Source organism: Aulonocara stuartgranti (genome assembly GCF_965226115.1).
Source record: "Aulonocara stuartgranti genome assembly, chromosome: 3".
Taxonomy (NCBI): domain Eukaryota; kingdom Metazoa; phylum Chordata; class Actinopteri; order Cichliformes; family Cichlidae; genus Aulonocara; species Aulonocara stuartgranti.
In genome coordinates this window covers 43011596-43031609 of record NC_138941.1, presented here as the reverse complement: position 1 = coordinate 43031609, position 20014 = coordinate 43011596, and the positions used below count along the sequence as shown (strand labels likewise).

Sequence of the window (20014 nt, the reverse complement as noted above, 5' to 3'; positions counted from 1 at the left end):
TGTGAGTTTTTCTTTTATTGACCAAAGGGTACCAATAATTGTGTCCATGTCTGTATATACAAATATATGAATTCACAGGAGAATTCATTCCTGCCCTGTTTCCATTACTCGGATTGTTCAGTCCTGCTGTCAACGTCTGATTATTGAGTCATTCACCAACAGCCCCTGTAGGAGGTGGGGTCCTGTGGCTCTGCCGTGTGTGAGGTGGAGGAGGAGGGGACATGTAGGGCAGTAACCTCCTCATTCACGCCTCTTTTCCCCTTGTTATAAAACTCTCAGATTAACAGATGACAGTTATACAGCAGGTTTCTGGCGACAGAATGAAGATCATCATGTTTTTCCCACTTCTTCTTCTAGTCTGCTCTGTTTCAGCAGATCAGACTGTGACTGAAGTCCAACAGTCCAATACACAGGACATCAATGCAGTGCTGAGAGAGCTGACCGCCTCATTGGCTGTGCAGAATGAGAGGATCACTGTCCTACAGAGAGAGAATCAAGGTACAGTTTCATACATCAATGTGACTTCAGAAAAGCTGTAGTGAAACTATCATGGAGCTGTAAATATATCCTCCTAATGACGTATGATATTAAAATATGTTGTTTTGCATATTTGATTGTAAAGTATAAAACTTTGAAACATCTTAATGTTTTATAGCAGAACAAAAAACGTTTCCTTTCATCTCAGGATCAGGAACTGACTGGAATGTGTTTATAATGAAACAGCTCACAGCTCCTCTTCATAGCAAACACTTCGAAACCAAATATTGATTTGATTTAGATTTCTCATTTGTTCATTCACTAAATATTGTTAATTGATGAAAATAAATAATTAACACTTCCATTTTTGAAAGTTTATTTTTTGTTTGCAGCATTTTTCTCACCTGCCTAAAATGTTTGCACAGCACTGTATAAATGTCACATTTGTATATGTGTATGACATGATATCGATGATTATGCCATCGTGCAGTAAAGAGGATGTGTGCTGTATCACAGACACAAGAAGATGAAGTTGTTTCACTGACTCATGTTGTGGAGGGTAAAACAGTCGTGCATTCATATGACAAAACAACCACATTACTGTTGTTGAATACATAGTAATTCATTTATGGAGGCAGCTTTTTTGAACAATGTTTCATTTCTTCAAGATGAGATCAAATTTACAGTGAACACATGCTTGTCTCATTTTTTTTTTTTTTTTTTTTTCCTTTTATTGTTTATTTTATTTTCACTTACTGAATACGGGACAGACTTGACTGGGGGAAAGAAGGGGAGAAAGAAAGAGGGAAAGAGAAACAGCTGAGAAGAGGGACGGGGGAGAAGGGCAAAAGACAAAAACCAACAGAACGGGCAGAGAAAAAAATGCATATATCAATCACCTAGATCACCTGCTGAGAAAGAAAAAAGAAAGCAAGCAGAAGAGAACAAGAGTAATAGAATAAACAACATCACAATGATATATGGGAATATGACAGTAAATACTAAATGTTAAACATTATTGTGCAGCACATAAGATCAACAGAACACAGTGTGCTTTGAGGTAGGAGCCAAAAAGGGTGTAGTTTGTGGGTGTGATCACCCGTGTGTACACCTGTGAGCATGGACGCGCTTGTTTTTTGTTTTTTTAAAAGGTTCCTTCATGTAATAATCTGCTAGAGGGTGTGGGGGGGGCACAGCCCCGTCCTCCAGGGCGTGAAGCTTGTCTCATTATTCAGTCTGTCGACTACATGATGTCACATCATACAGGGAATTGAATGTATATGAATTTTTAAGCCTTTAATGCAGAGGAAAAACACAATCAGAATCAGATTGTATTTTTCTCTCAGGCATTTTTTCTTTATTGGAGGAGGGACAGTAGAAGACAGGAAAACACACATAGGCAGAGTCAAACCCAGATCACTTTTCTAGTCTTTAACGACATCGATTGCTTGATGAATGACATTTAGTGGCCAACTTATATATAGTCTATGAATCATGCCTGAATAAAGAAACACGGAGTGTCGAATTCCTAGACTGTGGATAAAGATGACAGAGTTTAACTGCACAAATTTCAAATGAGAATCAGTTTGTTCAGTGATGCAGTCAAACAAGTCTGCTTCTTCAACCATTCTCCACCCAGCACCTGTAGGAGTTGTGGTCCTGTGTCTCTACAGTGTGTGAGGTGGAGAATGAGAGGACGTGGAGGAGACCACCGCTCAGTGTAGCATGAACAGAATGAGTCACAGTCAGAGGTGTGGACTCGAGTCACATGACTTGGACTCGAGTCAGACTCGAGTCATTAATTTTATGACTTTAGACTTGACTTGAAAAAATGTTCTAAGACTTGTGACTTGACTTGGACTTTTACACCAATGACTTGGGACTTGAATTGGACTTGAACCGGTTTACTTGAAAAGACTTGATATTTTACCCCAAATATAAAATTTAACATACATATTATATAGAGATTGAAAATGTGACGTCATTCACGGGTAGAACCGCAAAGGATTCTGGGAACTCGTGGCAAGCGGTACTAGCGCACGCAGGCTTTCAATTAAAATCAGTTACACAGCGATAAAAAGAAACACAAAAATGTCAAGAAGCTGTTGTGTTATTAACTGCAATAGCCGGTCGCATGACAGCCACGGGAAGCCGACGGGTAAAGAGATCGGTTGTTATCGGATTACGTCGTTGAAGAGAAATTGTTCGAGCCATGTTTCCGAAGTAACAAAGACACGACTGGATTGCAGCCATTCAAAGACCAAATATAACGTCCCAGAACACTCCAGCTCACAGGTTAGTCTGCTCCAAGCATTTACACGAAGGTCAGTGTTTTTTAGTAGTTAATACGTCATTTTTCTTAACATAATTGGTGATATAGGTTACAAGCAAGTCTGGCGCTGAACAGAAATTGTCGCGCTATGCTCCTTTGTTTATTGTGCATAAATAGTGAATTATCCTGACACAATATTGTGTTTCGCTTCTGTTATTATGGTACACTGATAAAAACATATACTTTTATTCACAGGATAAAACAGGTTTTTTGTATCACCAATTGTCCAGTACGATTACAGCATACAGTATTATTGTCACTGCTACATTTCTGTGATGCTACCAGAAGTTATTTCCACTACTAATTAATTACCGTTGAGCTCAAAGGTCCTATTAATAAACAGTTAAGGAATGTGTATTTATGACGACAATTTGTGAGACTGGTAAACTTATGATACGTACGATGGTCTTTCGTTCTACACGTGCGTTTCAAGGTCCTGCACCCATCCGTCGGTAAACTGTACCTGGACTTGTTGCAGTGACCTGAAGTTACTAAACTTCATGAGTGTATGCACTCACTCCAAGAACCGTATAATTATAAATATGCATATAAATATGCTAAGATGAGATAGCTGACTTCATCTAACTAGCAAATGTTGTCCAGGCTACGTTGGTGATTCAGTTTTTTTTAATGTGTATGATATTTTTGTCATGCGATTTTAAAGCTGGTCCTACAACCGCATCCAAGAATAACATGCAGCTTATCTCAGAACTGTCGGTGAAAATTATTATTGGAGCTAGGTTTAATTGAGCTGCATTTTAAAGAGGTGCAATTTCACAATTTGTGTATATTTTCTAAGTTCACTATTTTGTATGTGTTGAGAAAAACACAGATTTTAAAATTACATGGTCTAATATTTACATTTAGCATATAACTGCAGCATTATTTTTTCATTTTTTTTTTTTTAAAGACTCGAAAGGACTTGAAATTCAAAGTTTCAGACTTGTGACTTGACTCGGACTTTTACACCAGTGACTTGAGACTCGACTCTGACTTGCCTGACATTACTTGAGACTTGACTTGAGACTTGAGGATAAAGACTTGAGACTTACTTGAGACTTGCAAAACAATGACTTGGTCCCACCTCTGGTCACAGTTACTTAGAAACATGTGAATCCTTGTGCGCTGTCAGTGAGATTTTGTTTTCTGTTTGTGTTTTTCTCAGAACAAGCAGCAAATTTGGAGAATCAGAAAACTGAACTGCAGAGTCAGAAAACGGAGATCGACGAGCTGAAACGGGAGCTACAAGGTACTGTGTGGGAATCTGAAAATAGAAATGCTGAACTCTTTCTGTATTTGTCACATTTTCACATTTGTGTAATTGTTCTGAAGATGCAATGGACATGATTATTTTTCAAACTGCCCACAAGGGGGCAGTCACGGACTGTGTTTAGTGCATATGGAGCATTTAGAACTGGTTCAGCCATGCTGTAGTCTCTTCTTTCAGGGCTTCATCACATTAACAGTTGACTGCTGCTTGTGTCTCTGTGTGCGTCCAACTGTTCATTAAGTCGTGCTGGCTCTGAACGAGTTTTCAGTTTCTAGCGAATTTTAACATGCCGTATAATATGGTGAGGAGGATTTTGTGTCATGCTAGCCTGCTACATCAGCTGTACATTGGATATAGCTGCTAAGTTGGCATACAGTAGCTAGCTCATGCTGTTGCATCCTGATTTATTATAACTGCGTTTTTAATGACAATCTTATACTTTTTCAGATTTTTCAGAATTACACACACACACACATATTCTCTGTGCTGCATTAAAGAGCAGTAAAACTGTCGACTGTGTCACGATTCTTTGTCTGCATTAAGGGAGCACTTTCTAACCAATGCTCACTGTGTGGTTATCACCAAATGTGGCCTGCATAGTAGTGTAGAGCATTCACCACAGCACTTAATGTTTGACCATGAATTCAGAAATACAAACATAAACAGTAATTTGGTCAATTTAATTCTGTATTTAAGACACTGATACTAAAAACTTCTTCGATCAGCTCTAAATCACTCTTTAAGCTTCAGAGCACACATTAAGTTCATTAGTGGATCTAATTTATTGAATGACATTAAACTGAGTTTATGTTTGTCTGAAGCACAAACCAAAATGCAACTAAAACACGGAGTAACACAGTTTGTTGTCTTGGCAGAAGCTACAAAGTAACTTCCTGTCTGATCTAAAGGACGAGTTTGCTTTCTACATGCTTTCAATTGTCAAAGATTTCATTGAAGATTAAAGTTTTTGTCATGGTCACTTTTTTGGGAAGAGTCTAACTCTAAAAGAGAAAGTTGAAAATAATGACATTTCTCTCTGTCTCAGTCAAACAGGTTGCTTTCTCAGCCTCTCTGCTGGGTCAAGGCCATGGAGACACTGGACCCTATAACATAGATACTACTGTGATCTTCAAACGTGTTGTCACAAACATTGGAAATGCATACAACCCACACACAGGTAATAACACTGAATGTCACTTCTCAGCTATGTTGATGTCAGGCTGATGTTCCAGATGTTTTGATTTTCCATTTAACAAAAACAAATGTCACACAGGTATTTTCACTGCACCAGTGAGAGGAGTCTACCACTTTGAGTTGCACATGTTAGGACATGGAGACATTCAGACAGGTGGTGTGTTGTTCAAGAATGGAGAGCTCATTTGTATTGGATATGAAGCTCCAACATCTGGTCGTGTGAGTGGCTCTAATGGAGCCTCACTGCTTCTAGAGGTTGGAGATCAGGTGTTTGTACTTCTCCATGCTAAAACAAGGATATATGACAATCAGAACCATCATACCACCTTCAGTGGTCATCTGATTTTCACCATGTGAGAGGTGTGACAGCTCCAACACTTCCTGTTTGGACTGGAAGTAAATCACCTGCTGGAATCAGTTTCTTGCTCTCTCTCTCTTCCTGGTTGGTTTCTAGTTTTGTGTTTATTTGTTTCTACTTCTCCTCTGATTCTACTGACTCAGATAATTTACTTCTTCTTGTGATCTTTGATTTAAATAAATCCAGTTAAATGCTCAGTGATTCTCTTCTCTTTGTCCTTTCTTTGAGTCGGCTCTTCATAAAGTGCTGCTCCTCGATTAGGTAATGACTATTTTCTATACGTTGGTAAACTGCATTATTTTTTTATTGGCTCCACTGTCCTGTGTTGGTCAGTCTGTTATTTTGGTGACTGCTGGCCCACATGTTTGCTTTTAACTTGAGTCTTTTCTATTAAGTTAAGCAAAATCCAACAGTTCCTCTTTTTTCTCTTCTTTGATAATCATGCAGGTATTTTTCTTAAACACTTAAAAGATGTTAAACTTAATCTGACTATCATGATAAAAATGTAAACAGCGGATTTAGTTTGATATAAAAATGTGTGTCAGTGCTGTGGAGGAATTTCTAGAAGCTGAAATGTTTCTTTATTTTTCATCTGAATCCAAATCCAGACACAGATAACTGACTGTAAACTTACTCGGGTTCATTTCTTTCAATTCTTTACTTTCAAAATAAAAGCATCATTGAACTGACACTGTGGTTTCTTTACATGTGTTTCATACATACAGCAGAGATCCTACACATGCTGGGAGTTACTATCACAGGTAAAGTGACACCTGGTGTTTAGAACAAAGAGCTGCTTTTAAAACATTGTTTACAGTAATGCTGACAGTTCTGTGAGGATGAACTCTGACGTGATCCGGGCCATGAAAAGCACACCCTTAGCTACATTATGATTTCAATAAACACCTCAAACAACAGCATGAATAAAAATATAAACAAAAAATTTGGTTCCATAAATATTTGATCAGTTTTCTGATAAATGACTGGAGAAAATTTCAAAAAGTGCATTTTGGGTAAACGTTCAATGGTCATGTGACCATATAAGACACATGGATGGTGGAAATAATAACCATGTGCTTCCTCCTCCTCCTTTTAGTGCACAAAATAGTGATAATTTGGCCTGGGGGTGCTGTGGAGCAGGCAGAGGGAGGAGCCAAATGCAGGACTCAGTAGGTAGAAGTTAATCTTAGAATGCAGCTTTATTGCAAGAAACAAGCTGAATAAACAAAAAACCTAACAGGAAATGATTAACTGACAGGGAAACACACAGATACACAGCCTGTGACAAAGATCAAAGGGAAACTGAGGACTTAAATACACACAAGCTAATTAGGAAAACACAGCTGGGGAAAACAAGACACAGCTGAACTATGTCAGACTGACGTGGGAGATAAAACTTTAAACTAACACTGAGACTAAACAGCAAGTTTTTGTCAAAGACAAAAGTGACTAAACATGGGAGACCTAACAGAAGCACAGACTAGGTATGAGGCACGATAGCCCCAAGGCTCCCTCATGGACACCTCTCAGAATTATGTTTTCTAGCCTCTCCTCCTCTAGTTTAAATGGAGTGTAAAGTATGACGCACAAAGTGCTGCAAAGGAGAGCTTTGGTGGTTTCTCTGCAGACTTGATGGCATAATAAGTAATGTCTGTGAACATGTTTGTGTTGGAGTCGTGTCTTTATTTCCTGTCTTTGTCTTTTTTTTTTTTTTTTTTTTTGTCCCGTTTGGATCTATAGCCATCAGAATTGTTGTCTTAAGGCCAAGAAAGATGCCAAGCGGATTTATTTTATCAAGTGGATCATCGTGGCCTTGCCATATTGGTCCATTTGATTGACCTTTATTATAATTATGAGTTTATTTTATTTTCAGTTGTTACAAACGGGACAGACATAACTGTGGGATAGGACAGGGGGAAAGAATGAAAGAGAGGGAGAGAAAGAAAACCAAAGGGGAGAAGAGACAGTGAGAAGGGGGGGAAGAGAGAAAAACAAACAAACAAACAAACAAAAAAAAACAAAACACCTGGATCACCTGTATGGAGAGAAAAAAAACAGAAGAGAAAGCAAACAACAAAGAGCAACATAATAAGAAAAAAAAAAAAAAAAAAGCACCATCACAATAAACTAGCTAGCAATAGATATCAATAATTACTAAATAATAAACGATATTGTGCAGCACGCAAGATAGACAGCGCACAATGTGCTTTGAGGCAGCAGCCAAGAAAGCTGTAGTCCACGTCTGTGAATACCCATGTGTACACCTGTGTGCACACCTGTGTGGATCAGCATGCTTGCATTCCAAAGGTTTCTCCATGTAATGATCTGCTAGGGAGTGTGGGGAGCCACAGCCCCGTCCTCTATGCTATGAAGCAGGTATGGAGGAGATCAAAACTCCAGACATCCAGAGGCCCTCAGAGCACAAGAGACCAAGGAAGACCCACAGAGGGGCAGCCGCGCCACTGTTCAAGTAAGAGCTGAGGAGAGTCCCAGATGAGGGCTCATGCAGCAGCCGCGGAGCAGAAGCCAGGGGGAGCTGCAGTGACCTGCCCGTGAGCTCCGCCGGCAGCCAGCTGTGCCTGAGTGACCGAGCCCCAGGCCGAGAGGCCGGGGGCACCCCACCTCCGAAGTGGCCCGAGCGAGCCCCAATAAGCGGCCGCCAAGGAGTGAGCCGGTGTGTACCCGGACGCCCACCCCCAGACACAAAGAACCACCAACGCACCGACACCTGAGGGAGTCTGCCACCGGCAGGGAAAGTGGTGGTGGGTGGAGATAGGCCCTCCAAGGTTTGGAGGCCTGAGATGTCCCCAGAGAGGTGGCGTCTGATACCCAACCTGACATATAGACACAGACATTTGTCTTTCTTCCTTTGTGACTGTCTGTCCCTGTCACAGATGCAGCGGCAGACGTGTTGAATTATAGAAGAAGAGGACTCAAATTCAGACATGAAGCTCTTATTTAAGGCAGATCAATACTGCAAACGGGAGGAACAGTGAAAATAAAGTAAATCTTTTTTTCTAAATTTTTCTGCCTCTCCCCACCGCAGGGAAAAGGGTAACACCACCTGGGTCTGGGTGCAGTTCCCCCCTCCAGGGGCAAGGGTACCTAGACCCGGTTCGTAGAGTACGCTTGGGGAGTGTGATCGTGTGTACAGCGTCTCTTTATGTCTGTCTCCACGTCGGTTGAGTGTGGTGTAAGTGCATATGAGAGCATGAGGGTGGGAATGGATGTTTGTGTCTGTGTGTGCCTGTATGTCTGTGTCTATATGTCAGGTTGGGTATCAGACGCCACCTCTCTGGGGACATCTCGGGCCCTCCAAGGTTTGGAGGCCTATCTCCCCCCACCACCACTTCCCCTGCCAGTGGCGGACTCCCTCAGACATCAGTGCGTTGGTGGTTCTTTGTGTCTGGGGATGGGCGTCCAGGTACACACCGGCTCACTCCTTGGCGGCCACTTATCGGGGCCTGGAGCCTGGGGCTCGCTCGGGCCACTTCGGAGGTGGGGTGCCCCCGGCCTCTCGGCCTGGGGCTCGGTCACTCAGGCACAGCTGGCTGCCGGCGGAGCTCACGGGCGCGTCACTGCAGCTCCCCCTGGCTTCTGCTCCGCGGCTGCTGGGTGAACCGTCATCTGGGACTCTCCTTAGCTCTTTCTGGGACAGTGGCGCGGCTGCCCCTCTGTGGGTCTTCCTTGGTCTCTTGTGTTCTGGGGGCCTCTGGATGTCTGGAGTTTTGATCTCCTCCATACCTGCTTCATGCCCTGGAGGACGGGGCTGTGGCCCCCCCACACCCTCTAGCAGATCATTACATGAAGTAACCTTTTAAAAAAACAAGCGCGTCCATGCTCACAGGTGTACACACGGGTGATCACACCCACAAACTACACCCTTTTTGCTCCTACCTCAAAGTACACTGTGTTCTGTTGATCTTATGTGCTGCACAATAATGTTTAATATTTAGTATTTACTGTCATATTCCCAAATATCATTGTAATGTTGTTTATTCTATTACTCTTGTTCTCTTCTGCTTGTTTTCTTTTTCTTTCTCAACAGGTGATCCAGGTGATCGATAGATGCATTTTTTTTCCTTTTTTTGTGTATTTTTTTTTTATTTTTTTTTATTTTTTTTTCCTGCCCATTCTGTTGGTTTTTGTTTTTTGCCCTTCTCCCCCGTCCCTCTTCTCAGCTGTTTCTCTTTCCCTCTTTTTTTCTCTCCTTCTTTCTCCAGTCAAGTCTGTCCCGTATACAGCAAGTGAAAATAAAATAAACAATAAAAGGTGAATCAAATGGACCATTATGGCAAGGCCGGGATGGTCAATTTGGTAAAGTAAATCCGTTGGGCATCTTTCTTTGCCTTTAGACAATAATTCTGATGGCAAAAGAGCCAAACGGGACAGGCAAAAAAAGAAAGAAAATAAAGTAAATCCATACTGGGGAAAACTAAGCATGAACTTATAACCTGAGGGTGGACCAGAACCAAGGAATGAGGAACCAGGAAACACAAAGAAAGGTAACAGAGGTACCACTGAGGCAACATGGGGAAGACACGCAGCAGTAACACAGACAAACCAACGTTTTGTAGCAGTGTATACACCTGAGACTGTCACCTGTCTGTCTGTCCTGCACTCTCTCTCTGTTTCTTTCTCTCTGATTGTGGAATAAAAGTATGAGCATGTATTTATAAGTTACACTTGTGTTTGAATCCTGCAGCTTATCACACATTTGATTTCCATGTGTGACAACTGCAAGTGTCCAGAGTGAGGACAGACTGAGGGACCCACTGCTGCACATCATCTGTGAGGCTTTGCACCCCTGATGATCCACCAGGACAAACTCAGCAGTGTGTGAGGAAAAGGAGGAGGAAGAGCCAGCAGCAGCTGACAGATGGAGAGAATAGACAGACTGTTCCCTGTTTGTGAAGGACTGCTAGGAAAGTTTAACATAACTAATTGTCTGTCCTGAATCAGTCTTATTAGGTAATGTTCAAATAATTGTATCATTCCAGTGTTTTCAGTGTGGGAGAAAGTACTCAGGGCCAATGTTCTCTCTAATTTTTCATGTATCTGAGCGAACACACAAACTCCCTGAGCAGTCCCTAGGACCACTGTGAGCAACAACAGACGTGTGGTCTGTGGTCACGCCAGCATCGAATTCAATTCAATTCAATTTTATTTATATAGCGCCAAATCACAACATAAGTCGCCTCAAGGCGCTTCATAGATACAGAGAAAAACCCAACAATCATATGACCCCCTATGAGCAAGCACTTTGGCAACAGTGGGAAGGAAAAACCCCCTTTTAACAGGAAGAAACCTCCGGCAGAACCAGGCTCAGGGAGGGGCGGAGCCATCTGCTGCGACCGGTTGGGGTGAGAGAAGGAAGGCAGGATAAAAGACATGCTGTGGAAGAGAGACAGAGGTTAATAACAGATATGATTCAATGCAGAGAGGTCTATTAATACATAGTGAGTGAGAAAGGTGACTGGAAAGGAAAAACTCAATGCATCATGGGAATCCCCCAGCAGCCTACGTCTATTGCAGCATAACTAAGGGAGGATTCAGGGTCACCTGGTCCAGCCCTAACTATATGCTTTAGCAAAAAGGAAAGTTTTAAGCCTAATCTTAAAAGTAGAGATAGTGTCTGTCTCCTGAATGCAAACTGGAAGCTGGTTCCACAGAAGAGGGGCCTGAAAACTGAAGGCTCTCCCTCCCATTCTACTTTTAAATACTCTAGGAACAACAAGTAGGCCTGCAGAGCGAGAGCGAAGTGCTCTAATAGGGTGATATGGTACTACAAGGTCATTAAGATAAGATGGGGCCTGATTATTTAAGACCTTGTATGTGAGGAGCAGGATTTTGAATTCAATTCTGGATTTAACAGGAAGCCAATGAAGGGAAGCCAAAACAGGAGAAATCTGCTCTCTCTTTCTAGTCCCTGTCAGCACTCTTGCTGCAGCATTGTGGATTAGCTGAAGGCTTTTCAGTGAGTTTTTTGGACATCCTGATAATAATGAATTACAGTAGTCCAGCCTGGAAGTAATAAATGCATGAACTAGTTTTTCAGCGTCACTCTGAGACAGGATATTTCTAATTTTAGAGATGTTGCGCAAATGGAAGAACGCAGTCTTACATATTTGTTTATTATGTGCATTGAAGGACATGTCCTGGTCAAAAATGACTCCAAGGTTCCTCACAGCGTTACTGGAGGCCAAGGTAATGCCATCCAGAGTAAGAATCTGGTTAGATACCATATTTCTAGGCTTTTCAGGGCCGAGTACAATAATCCATCCAAGTTACATGGTTTATTAAAATAACCAAATTACAGCATTTACATTTATGTTAGACAACTTTTAATTAACTGCTTTAGCCCACTTACAATGAAAATTAAAAAAATCTTGTTCATGACCTCTCCAACTCCAATTTTGAAAACAAAACTTTTTATTTATTTATTTATTATAAAGCTCTGACTTGTATTATGAGTATGAGTCTGTGGTCTGGGAGAGAGTCCTGTAACTCTGTCTGCAAAATATAGTACATAATGACAAAATTTGGGCAATTAATTATATAGTTACTTCTTAAAAAAAAGTTACTGAGCTTTGCAAACAAAGTTTTTTGCAGCTGTTTAACAACTAAATACCATGTTGCCATATCATTTTTTTTTTTTTTTTTTTTGGTCGATATGGTACTTTTTTCAATATCGACCAATTTTTTCATATGGGAAAGGGTGGGGGTGTTTTGGTTTTCCTCACAGGTGGAGAGGGTTTTCGAGCGTTTTCCTTATAAAACGCTGTTTTTACCATTTCTTCCTGCAGTAAATATAAACAACGATTGTATTCAGGAAGAAAACCAAACATTGCATATTTTTATCATAACTCTGGTTTTATGTGGCCGATCAACACAATTTAAAAACTGGTATAAAATCCACACTTTTTCCATCAATTGTTCCATCTGTCCTGCTCACATCTCCAATGGTTGTACACATTGTTATACACAACGTGGCTTCACTCCTCATCAGTCGCTTTGCCAGCTAAAACACCGGTGTCGGCACATAAGGACGCTGTCATAGCCTTTCAATGACGTTGATTAGCTGCGTGTATACGAATGTGAATCGCGTGATTGACTGGACTATGGGATAAGGTGGCATCATTCTAATCCCATACTGGAGCAGCCAGTCACTCACTGACTAACACTGCAAAACAGAATTGTTAAAGTTTTAATTTTAATTTCAATTCAGGTTAGATTTTATTTGTGCGCAACGCAGAGTTTCTGTGCGCAGAGACCGTGCCAGCAGTGCGCAATTGCGCACGCGCGCAGCTTAGAGGGAACATTGCTCAGGGCCTTCAAGTTAAACACTATGAAAGGCAGCAAGAAGTTTAATATTCAGAAACCTGAAGTGGAACAGCTGTGTTATCAGCTCTCAGTTTGGCCTTTGGTTTATCTGCAGTTCAGTTTAGAAAAAGAACAAAAGCAAATGACTGAATCAAACCAGTTTAAATAACTACATGGAAATGGAAACCGCCACCATATAAACGTGGTGAATGGAAATTTAACACAATATTTATTGCTGATGATACAGAAATCAATCCAATATACAAAGAGAGAGTGGTTTATACTGCTGGGAACCTCTCCCTGTGTATTAATAACCTGGCTGATACAGATGCTGGGATATACGAAGTCTCATACCGCCAAAACTTTATTACAATGTCAGAGAAACATCAAGTCATTGTTCAAGGTAAGTCACAATGAGAACTTTGTCTTTAGCCTGTGCACAATTGTGACTGAAAGAAAAACAGAATCTGTCATTGTCTTTAACCACAACATCATATATCCTACAATTTAAGAAACATCCAGGTTATTGTCTGTTCTCCTTTTTGCATTAAATCATTAATTTATCTGTTTGGCTCAAAATTACAGATGTGGTTCCCAGACCTGTCATTATAATGTCAAAGCTTAGCTCCAACCAGTCTGCTGGACTCTGCAGTATCACAGTAAACTGCTCCATCCAGGATTATTGGCTTTGGTCTGTTTGTGATGAAGACGGCTGCAGAACATCTCAGAAGTCATTCAGTGAGGTCAACATCACCATCTTCACTGAGAACAGAGCTGTGGTCTGTAGAGGCAACAACCACAAATAAAGCTTCTGAAAGCTTAACACTGTGTAAGTATTAAATATTAATTAAAAATAACTGGCTGTTAATTTTATTTAGACAAATACATTGAATATTTTTTTATATCGTTCCCTGTAATTTAAATAGTTAAATGTCTAAAAAGAAATGTTCTCATATCTTTACTCTATTGTTTGTTATCATAAAAGTGATTTTATTTTTACGTCTGAAAAGAAAAACAAATATCCACTGAAACTATGTTTTCAAATCTGCAGGTTTTAAATCTAATAAAGATGAAGAGAAATCACAACAACTCATACTAAAAGGAATACTTATTCCTGTTTCTGTATTAATTATTCTTGGAGTCTTCTCTTTCTTTTTCATTAAAACAAAATACAAATCCTACCAGGTAAGATGTATTTGGTAACAGATATTTATCATATAACCTGCTCATTCTGGTACATGTGATAATATGAATGAATACATATTTTACTTCATTATTTTTATGCACAAGCATCTTATGTTCAGCCCATAAGAACACTGCCATTATCTCAGTCTAGAGCATCTTATTCTGATGATCCTGGCCCTGTTTATGAGAACATGGACATCTTTCAGTCCATACAGACCAGCAGCCCAAGAGAGGAAATGATCTCCATGGAAAGCCACAAAGCAGATACCATCTAAAAATGTCCAGAAGTGACGGCCACCATGGAGGAGGCCCTCCAAACAGACTGACTCAGTTTACAGCAACAAATCTGCTACATACACAGAACCACCAAGAGGTCAAACAGGATCTGTGAACAGGGGGAAACAAAAGGTACAGAACAGAAACAAAACAAAGAAACTGAATTTTTTTTTAATTTATTTTTTTATTTCAGACAGATACTCCAAATAATGACTAAAGCACTTAAAAAACAATAACAACCCTCCACCAAGGTATCTCACTCTGGTCAGTATTTACTTTAAAAGGAACAGTATCTTGTATATATTAATTTTGTTTTCTTTGTTCTTTTTAAACATACTTTAATACGTTTGTAGAAACAAGTGTAAAAACAAATACAAAGTGCTGGACTTTTCTTTTCATTTGTCCTCTTGAAACCCATTTTGACATGTTTGACATCATTTTGACTGCAAATGTTTGTTTGTTTTATATATATATAGTACATGTGTAGCATTCATTTCATTGTTCAGTGATGAATTTCAAGTGAAAGCTTTTGATCATATGTTTATGTTGTTTTCCAAAAATAATAGTTATTCAGAAACAGTTATAACCTGTTAGTGTGATGTACATAACAAAGTCATAATAAAATGAATCAGTGATACTCAAAAAGTGCCCCATGTCAACATGACCTTGGTGGATGTAAGCCAACTTTTAATGGGCTGTTAACATGCCACCACTCTACATCCCTACAAAGTTTTATCACAACTCCATTTTTTCAGCTATCATGTTTACAGAGAGAAGAAAACACAAACAAGCACTACCAAAAATTAATTTGTTCAAATCTTTCATTTCTAGCTCATAAATATTTAGCATAAAAGAGACAAAGAAATGCAGCAGGGTGCAAGATTGTAGCAGCCAGGGCATACATAGAACGCCACAGCCTTTACTGCTGTCACGCTGGAAACAATAAAGTTAAATATTAATTCAGTCACATTTTGACAACCTTAACTTTCAAATCCTATTAAATGTTTCTTTTATTAGTCCACTATGCTGATGGTAAGTCAGACTCTGTCACGGTTCTGGGTCCGTTGGACCCAGTATTTTGAGTTTATTGTGTTTTTGATTTAAGTTTGCATCAGGGATTGTGTTCTTGTTCTCTTGTCATGTTATGGTGATGATTATGATTTCTATTATTAGAGTTCCATGTTTCTGTTTATCTGGGTTTACGATGTGGGTTTAGTTTCATATGTCATTTCCTGTCTGTCTCTCAGTGTCAGGTCTGTGTCTTGGTGTGGTGTTCTCATTTCCTGTTTTATTGTGAAGGTCTGGGTCTCATGTGAGTGTCTTCAGTTTTACCTTTGTCTCGTCTTGTTGATTATTCCCAGCTGTGTCCACCACCTGTGTGTAATTCCCCTGTGGTTCTCTGTGTATTTAAGTCATGTCTTCCGTCATTGTTGTTGCTGGTCCGTCTGTGTTTCCACCCTGCTTCATCTGTGTGTTTCCCTGCAGTCTACCATCATCTGTTTCCGCCCGCTCTCATTCATGTCCAGGTTCGTGTTTTGTAGTTTTAGTTTATCCCAGTATAGTTTAGTTCTAGCTCCATTTGCCGTTTGTATTTACTTTCATGTTTAATAAACCACCTTCACACCCTCACGACTGCCTGCGTTTGGATCCTCCTTTATTTTCCACACGGCTCATCTCACTCGCCGTGACAGACTCCTTAAGAACATTTTTATATATATAATGCATTTTCTGTAATACATATTTAGTAAAGGGCAGTGAACTAGACATCACTTCACTGATCCACACCCCCAGGATTTACAGCCATGACATTGTGATGTCTTGCGAATTTGGGAAGTGTAGTCAAATGGTAACGAAGAGAGGGAACGTTGTCAGAGGTGAGGGGATAGAACAACCAGAAGGCAACATTGCAGACATCAAGGACAGCTACAAGTACCTGGGAATCCCACATGCAAATGGGAACCACAAAGAGGCTGCTATGAAAGCTGTAACCACCAAGTACATGCAGAGAGTAAGGCAGATTCTGAGGAGTCAGCTGAACGGTAAGAACAAGATCCGGGCTATCAACACCTACGCCCTGCCCATGATCAGGTACGGAAGGAAGGAGACTGGGGACCAGCACATAGAGGAATTGGCTGACATTCAGAAGTGCTACAAGTGGCTGGACAAAGCTGGACAAATTGACAGCACAGATGGAACGCTATAACCAAGTGGCTGGCATAGTATACAGAAAAATCTGTGCTGAGTATGGCCTGGAAGTCCCGAGGTCAAAATTTGAGATGCACCCTAGCGTGAGAAACACTGAGCTAAGATCCTGTGGGACTTACAGATACAGATGGACAAAATAGTGATGTCTTACCAACCAGACATACTAGTGATAGACAAGCAGAGGAAGACGGCTGTAGTGATAAATGTAGCGATATCGAATGACAGCAACATCGGGAAGAAGGAACACGAGAGGCTGCAGAAGTACCAAGGGCTCAGAGAAGAGCTCAAGAAGATCTGGAGGAATAAGGTAACAGTGGTCCCAGTGATAATCGCAACACTTGGTGCAGTGACCTCCAAGTTAGGTGAGTGGCTCCAGGAGAGCCAAGGTACAACATCCGAGATCTCTGTCTAGAAGAGCACAGTCCTGGGAACAGCTAAGATACTGCACAGGACCCTCAAGTACCCAGCCCTCTGGTAGAGGACCCGAGCTTGAAGGAGGGGAAAAATATTTAACCTTCAAGACCTGGCATCCACATATGTGGACATCACATTTTGGGTTGTCTAGACTACAATATTAAATTTTGCTCTACAAGGGCCTGATATCCTCTTCTCAGAAACTACATCAGGTAAAAAAAAAAAAAATCTTTGTTTTTACATTCATCAGGTACCAATCAGCCCACAAAGCAAAGAGAAATTAAAAATGCATGCCGATTTTTAATTGATTCCATTTATAGTGATTCTTAATCGATGCTTGCGATTAACAATCCTAAAAATGGAAATGGGATGCAGACAGCATTAGGTACCTAGGGGCGGTAATACACCCTGACTTCACCAAAATGTTTGATGCCAACTATGGCCCGCTGAATGAATCCATAAAATCTGATATACAAAGATGGAATACCATAGCTTTTCTGGACCTGCTCTCTAGGATTGAATCAATTAGGTTAAACATTCTTCCCCGATGGCTGTATTTGTTTCAGTCCCTACCGATTCTCATACCACAAAAACAATTTGTGGCGTGGTATAGAAAGTTGTTGAAATACATTTGGAATGGGAAAAAAGAAGTTAAATATAAAACCCTCCAACTAAAGAAAGATAATGGAGGTTGTGGACGTCCTTGTCTACGAGAGTGTAACTGTGCAGCTCAGATAAGACTATTGATATGTCTCTGTTGTGTATATTACGCCACGGGACGGAAAGATGTTGAAGGAACAATTGTTAAAGGAGTACCAGTTAAAGCCTTAATATCGGACATAAAACTACAGAACAAAATACACCTGCCAGATGAACCCATACTACAAGTAATGATATCTGCTTGGAATGAAGCAATAAAAATTTGTGGTTTGGAAAATGCCTCTTAAGTCTTAAGATGGCCCGCATATGATTCAGACTTTACCCCAAATCATTGTGATAATAGATTCAAGAACTGGATTTCAAAAGGCCTAACTAGTTACTATTCATTTTTCCACAAGGGGGCATTTCAAAGCTTTGAATTCTTAAGGAGAAAATATGATTTAGGCTCAGAAAAGTTTTTCAGAATATTTACAGGTCAGAAATTATTTTATTCAAAACTTAAAAGTGAATCTAAACAATTTACAATTTGTAGAAACATTTTTTATCATTAATTAAATCTGGAGCGCAAAAATTACTTCCAGATTATACATCCTGTGGTGTAAAAACGACAGCACTGTCTATATTAAAGCGAAGTGGGGAAAAGAAGGTAGTCTAATCATTACAGACAAGTTTTGGGGCAACATATGCAAGATACAGTGGACCACAACCGGGTCGAATGTTTGGCGTGAATTTTGCTGGAAAAGCATCCTGAGATTCTTCATCATCCCTGCTCAGAAAAGGTATCGGGGAACTGGTGACACTTGTTGGAGATGTGGGGGAGATGGTGCTAACCATTTCCATATCTTTTGGGACTGCCAAGTCATTCACCAGTATTGGTCTCTAATCCATGAACATCTACAAAATGTTTTTTCATTTGCTTTTCCTTTAACCTTTGAGACCATATTTCTGTGTAACATACCAGTGGATAAACTGAACTCCATTGATAGAAGACTTTTGTATATCCTAGTGACCACGAGTCAGTAGTCAGTGGGGTCCATAGGGCGTGAGTAAAGCACTAGTGATGTGCGATACCACTGATTTCCTTGCCGATCTGATACCAAGTATAATTCAGGGTGGTATTGACGACACTGATCCGATACCGATACTTTGCACAAAAACGTATTTTATTTATTGTATCTCAAATTATAGCGTCATAATGATTACAGGGCTTCAGGTTACTTGTTCTTATCACTTAGTAATGCAGGGTTCATCATATAGAAATAAGAAAACTCAAGTTGTGCTCTATTTGAACTCCTTGCCTGCCTGCAGCACTAAAGGTCGCCGTGAAAGACGTCTGTCTCCCCCTAGCAGCACCTGTCCCTCTCCTCCTCTTCAGTTCGCCTCAACATGCGCTCGTCATATTCTGTGATATGATTTACTGTGAGGTGTTTGACGAGGTTAGTGATGTTGCAACAACACCTCACTGTCTTGCCACATGTATCGCAAACCGCGTCTGTTTCTGGATGTAAAATACATCCACAAATGACTCCATTTACGCTCAGCCATTGTTGTGAGTGCGCACGCCAGGGGCTGCGACACATTTATACAGCCGTATTTTGCACATGACTATGAAAGGCGTAAGAGGAAGTTCTGGAAAGAGAAATTCTTTCCAATATAGACAATCTGAATGATATAGTTTCTTTCCACTATGTTCCTGTTAATGATAAACTACAAATTTATCCTAAATTACTAAAATATCGATATTTTAATGTGAGAATCGATTCTAGAACATAAATGACTGGTATCGGAGGAATCGATATTTCAGTATCGATCCGCACATCACTATAAAGCACTGTACAATTACAGGCCATTTACCATAAAAAAACGAGGAGATGGCTCAAGTCTGTTAACCACCAGCGATAAAAAGACTGGATATATTATGTACAAGAAACCTATACAATGGAAAAATTGTCATTCTTTCTTAAAGTGCAGAGGGATACCTTCTTTGTAATATGGTCTAAATGGACGGAATACGTTAAGCCTGTGAGGTGTGATTTTCTATGAACCATGACACTTTATTATTATCATTATTATTATTTTGATGCACTGATTTAAATACCCATGTCAATAATGTGATGCTAACTTGGCTGCCCTGCTACACCCCTCCCCAAGTTTCTATGGGGTTTTCTTTGTTTCTTTATTTGATTTGTTTTTCTTTTCAATTAATGCTTTTATTCTTTTTGCTTTGTTCTATTTTAGTTTTTTTAATTATTATTATTTACTTTTTTTCCCTATTCTTTTTGGTCATTTTCCAATTATAAGTTTAAAAATTTGAAAACAA

General features: G+C 40.1%; 1 protein-coding gene across 1 annotated transcript; it reads left to right on the top strand.

The window, feature by feature from the left end:
• Positions 1–320: 320 nt before the first annotated feature.
• Positions 321–6199, top strand: LOC309702802 (complement C1q tumor necrosis factor-related protein 3-like; the record flags this gene model as incomplete). Its single annotated transcript, XM_082527434.1, has 4 exons — positions 321–498; positions 3975–4058; positions 5125–5256; positions 5353–6199. The coding sequence occupies 4 exons, from the start codon at positions 321–323 to the stop codon at positions 5628–5630; spliced, it is 672 nt and encodes a 223-aa protein (XP_082383560.1). The 3' UTR covers positions 5631–6199.
• Positions 6200–20014: the final 13815 nt, after the last annotated feature.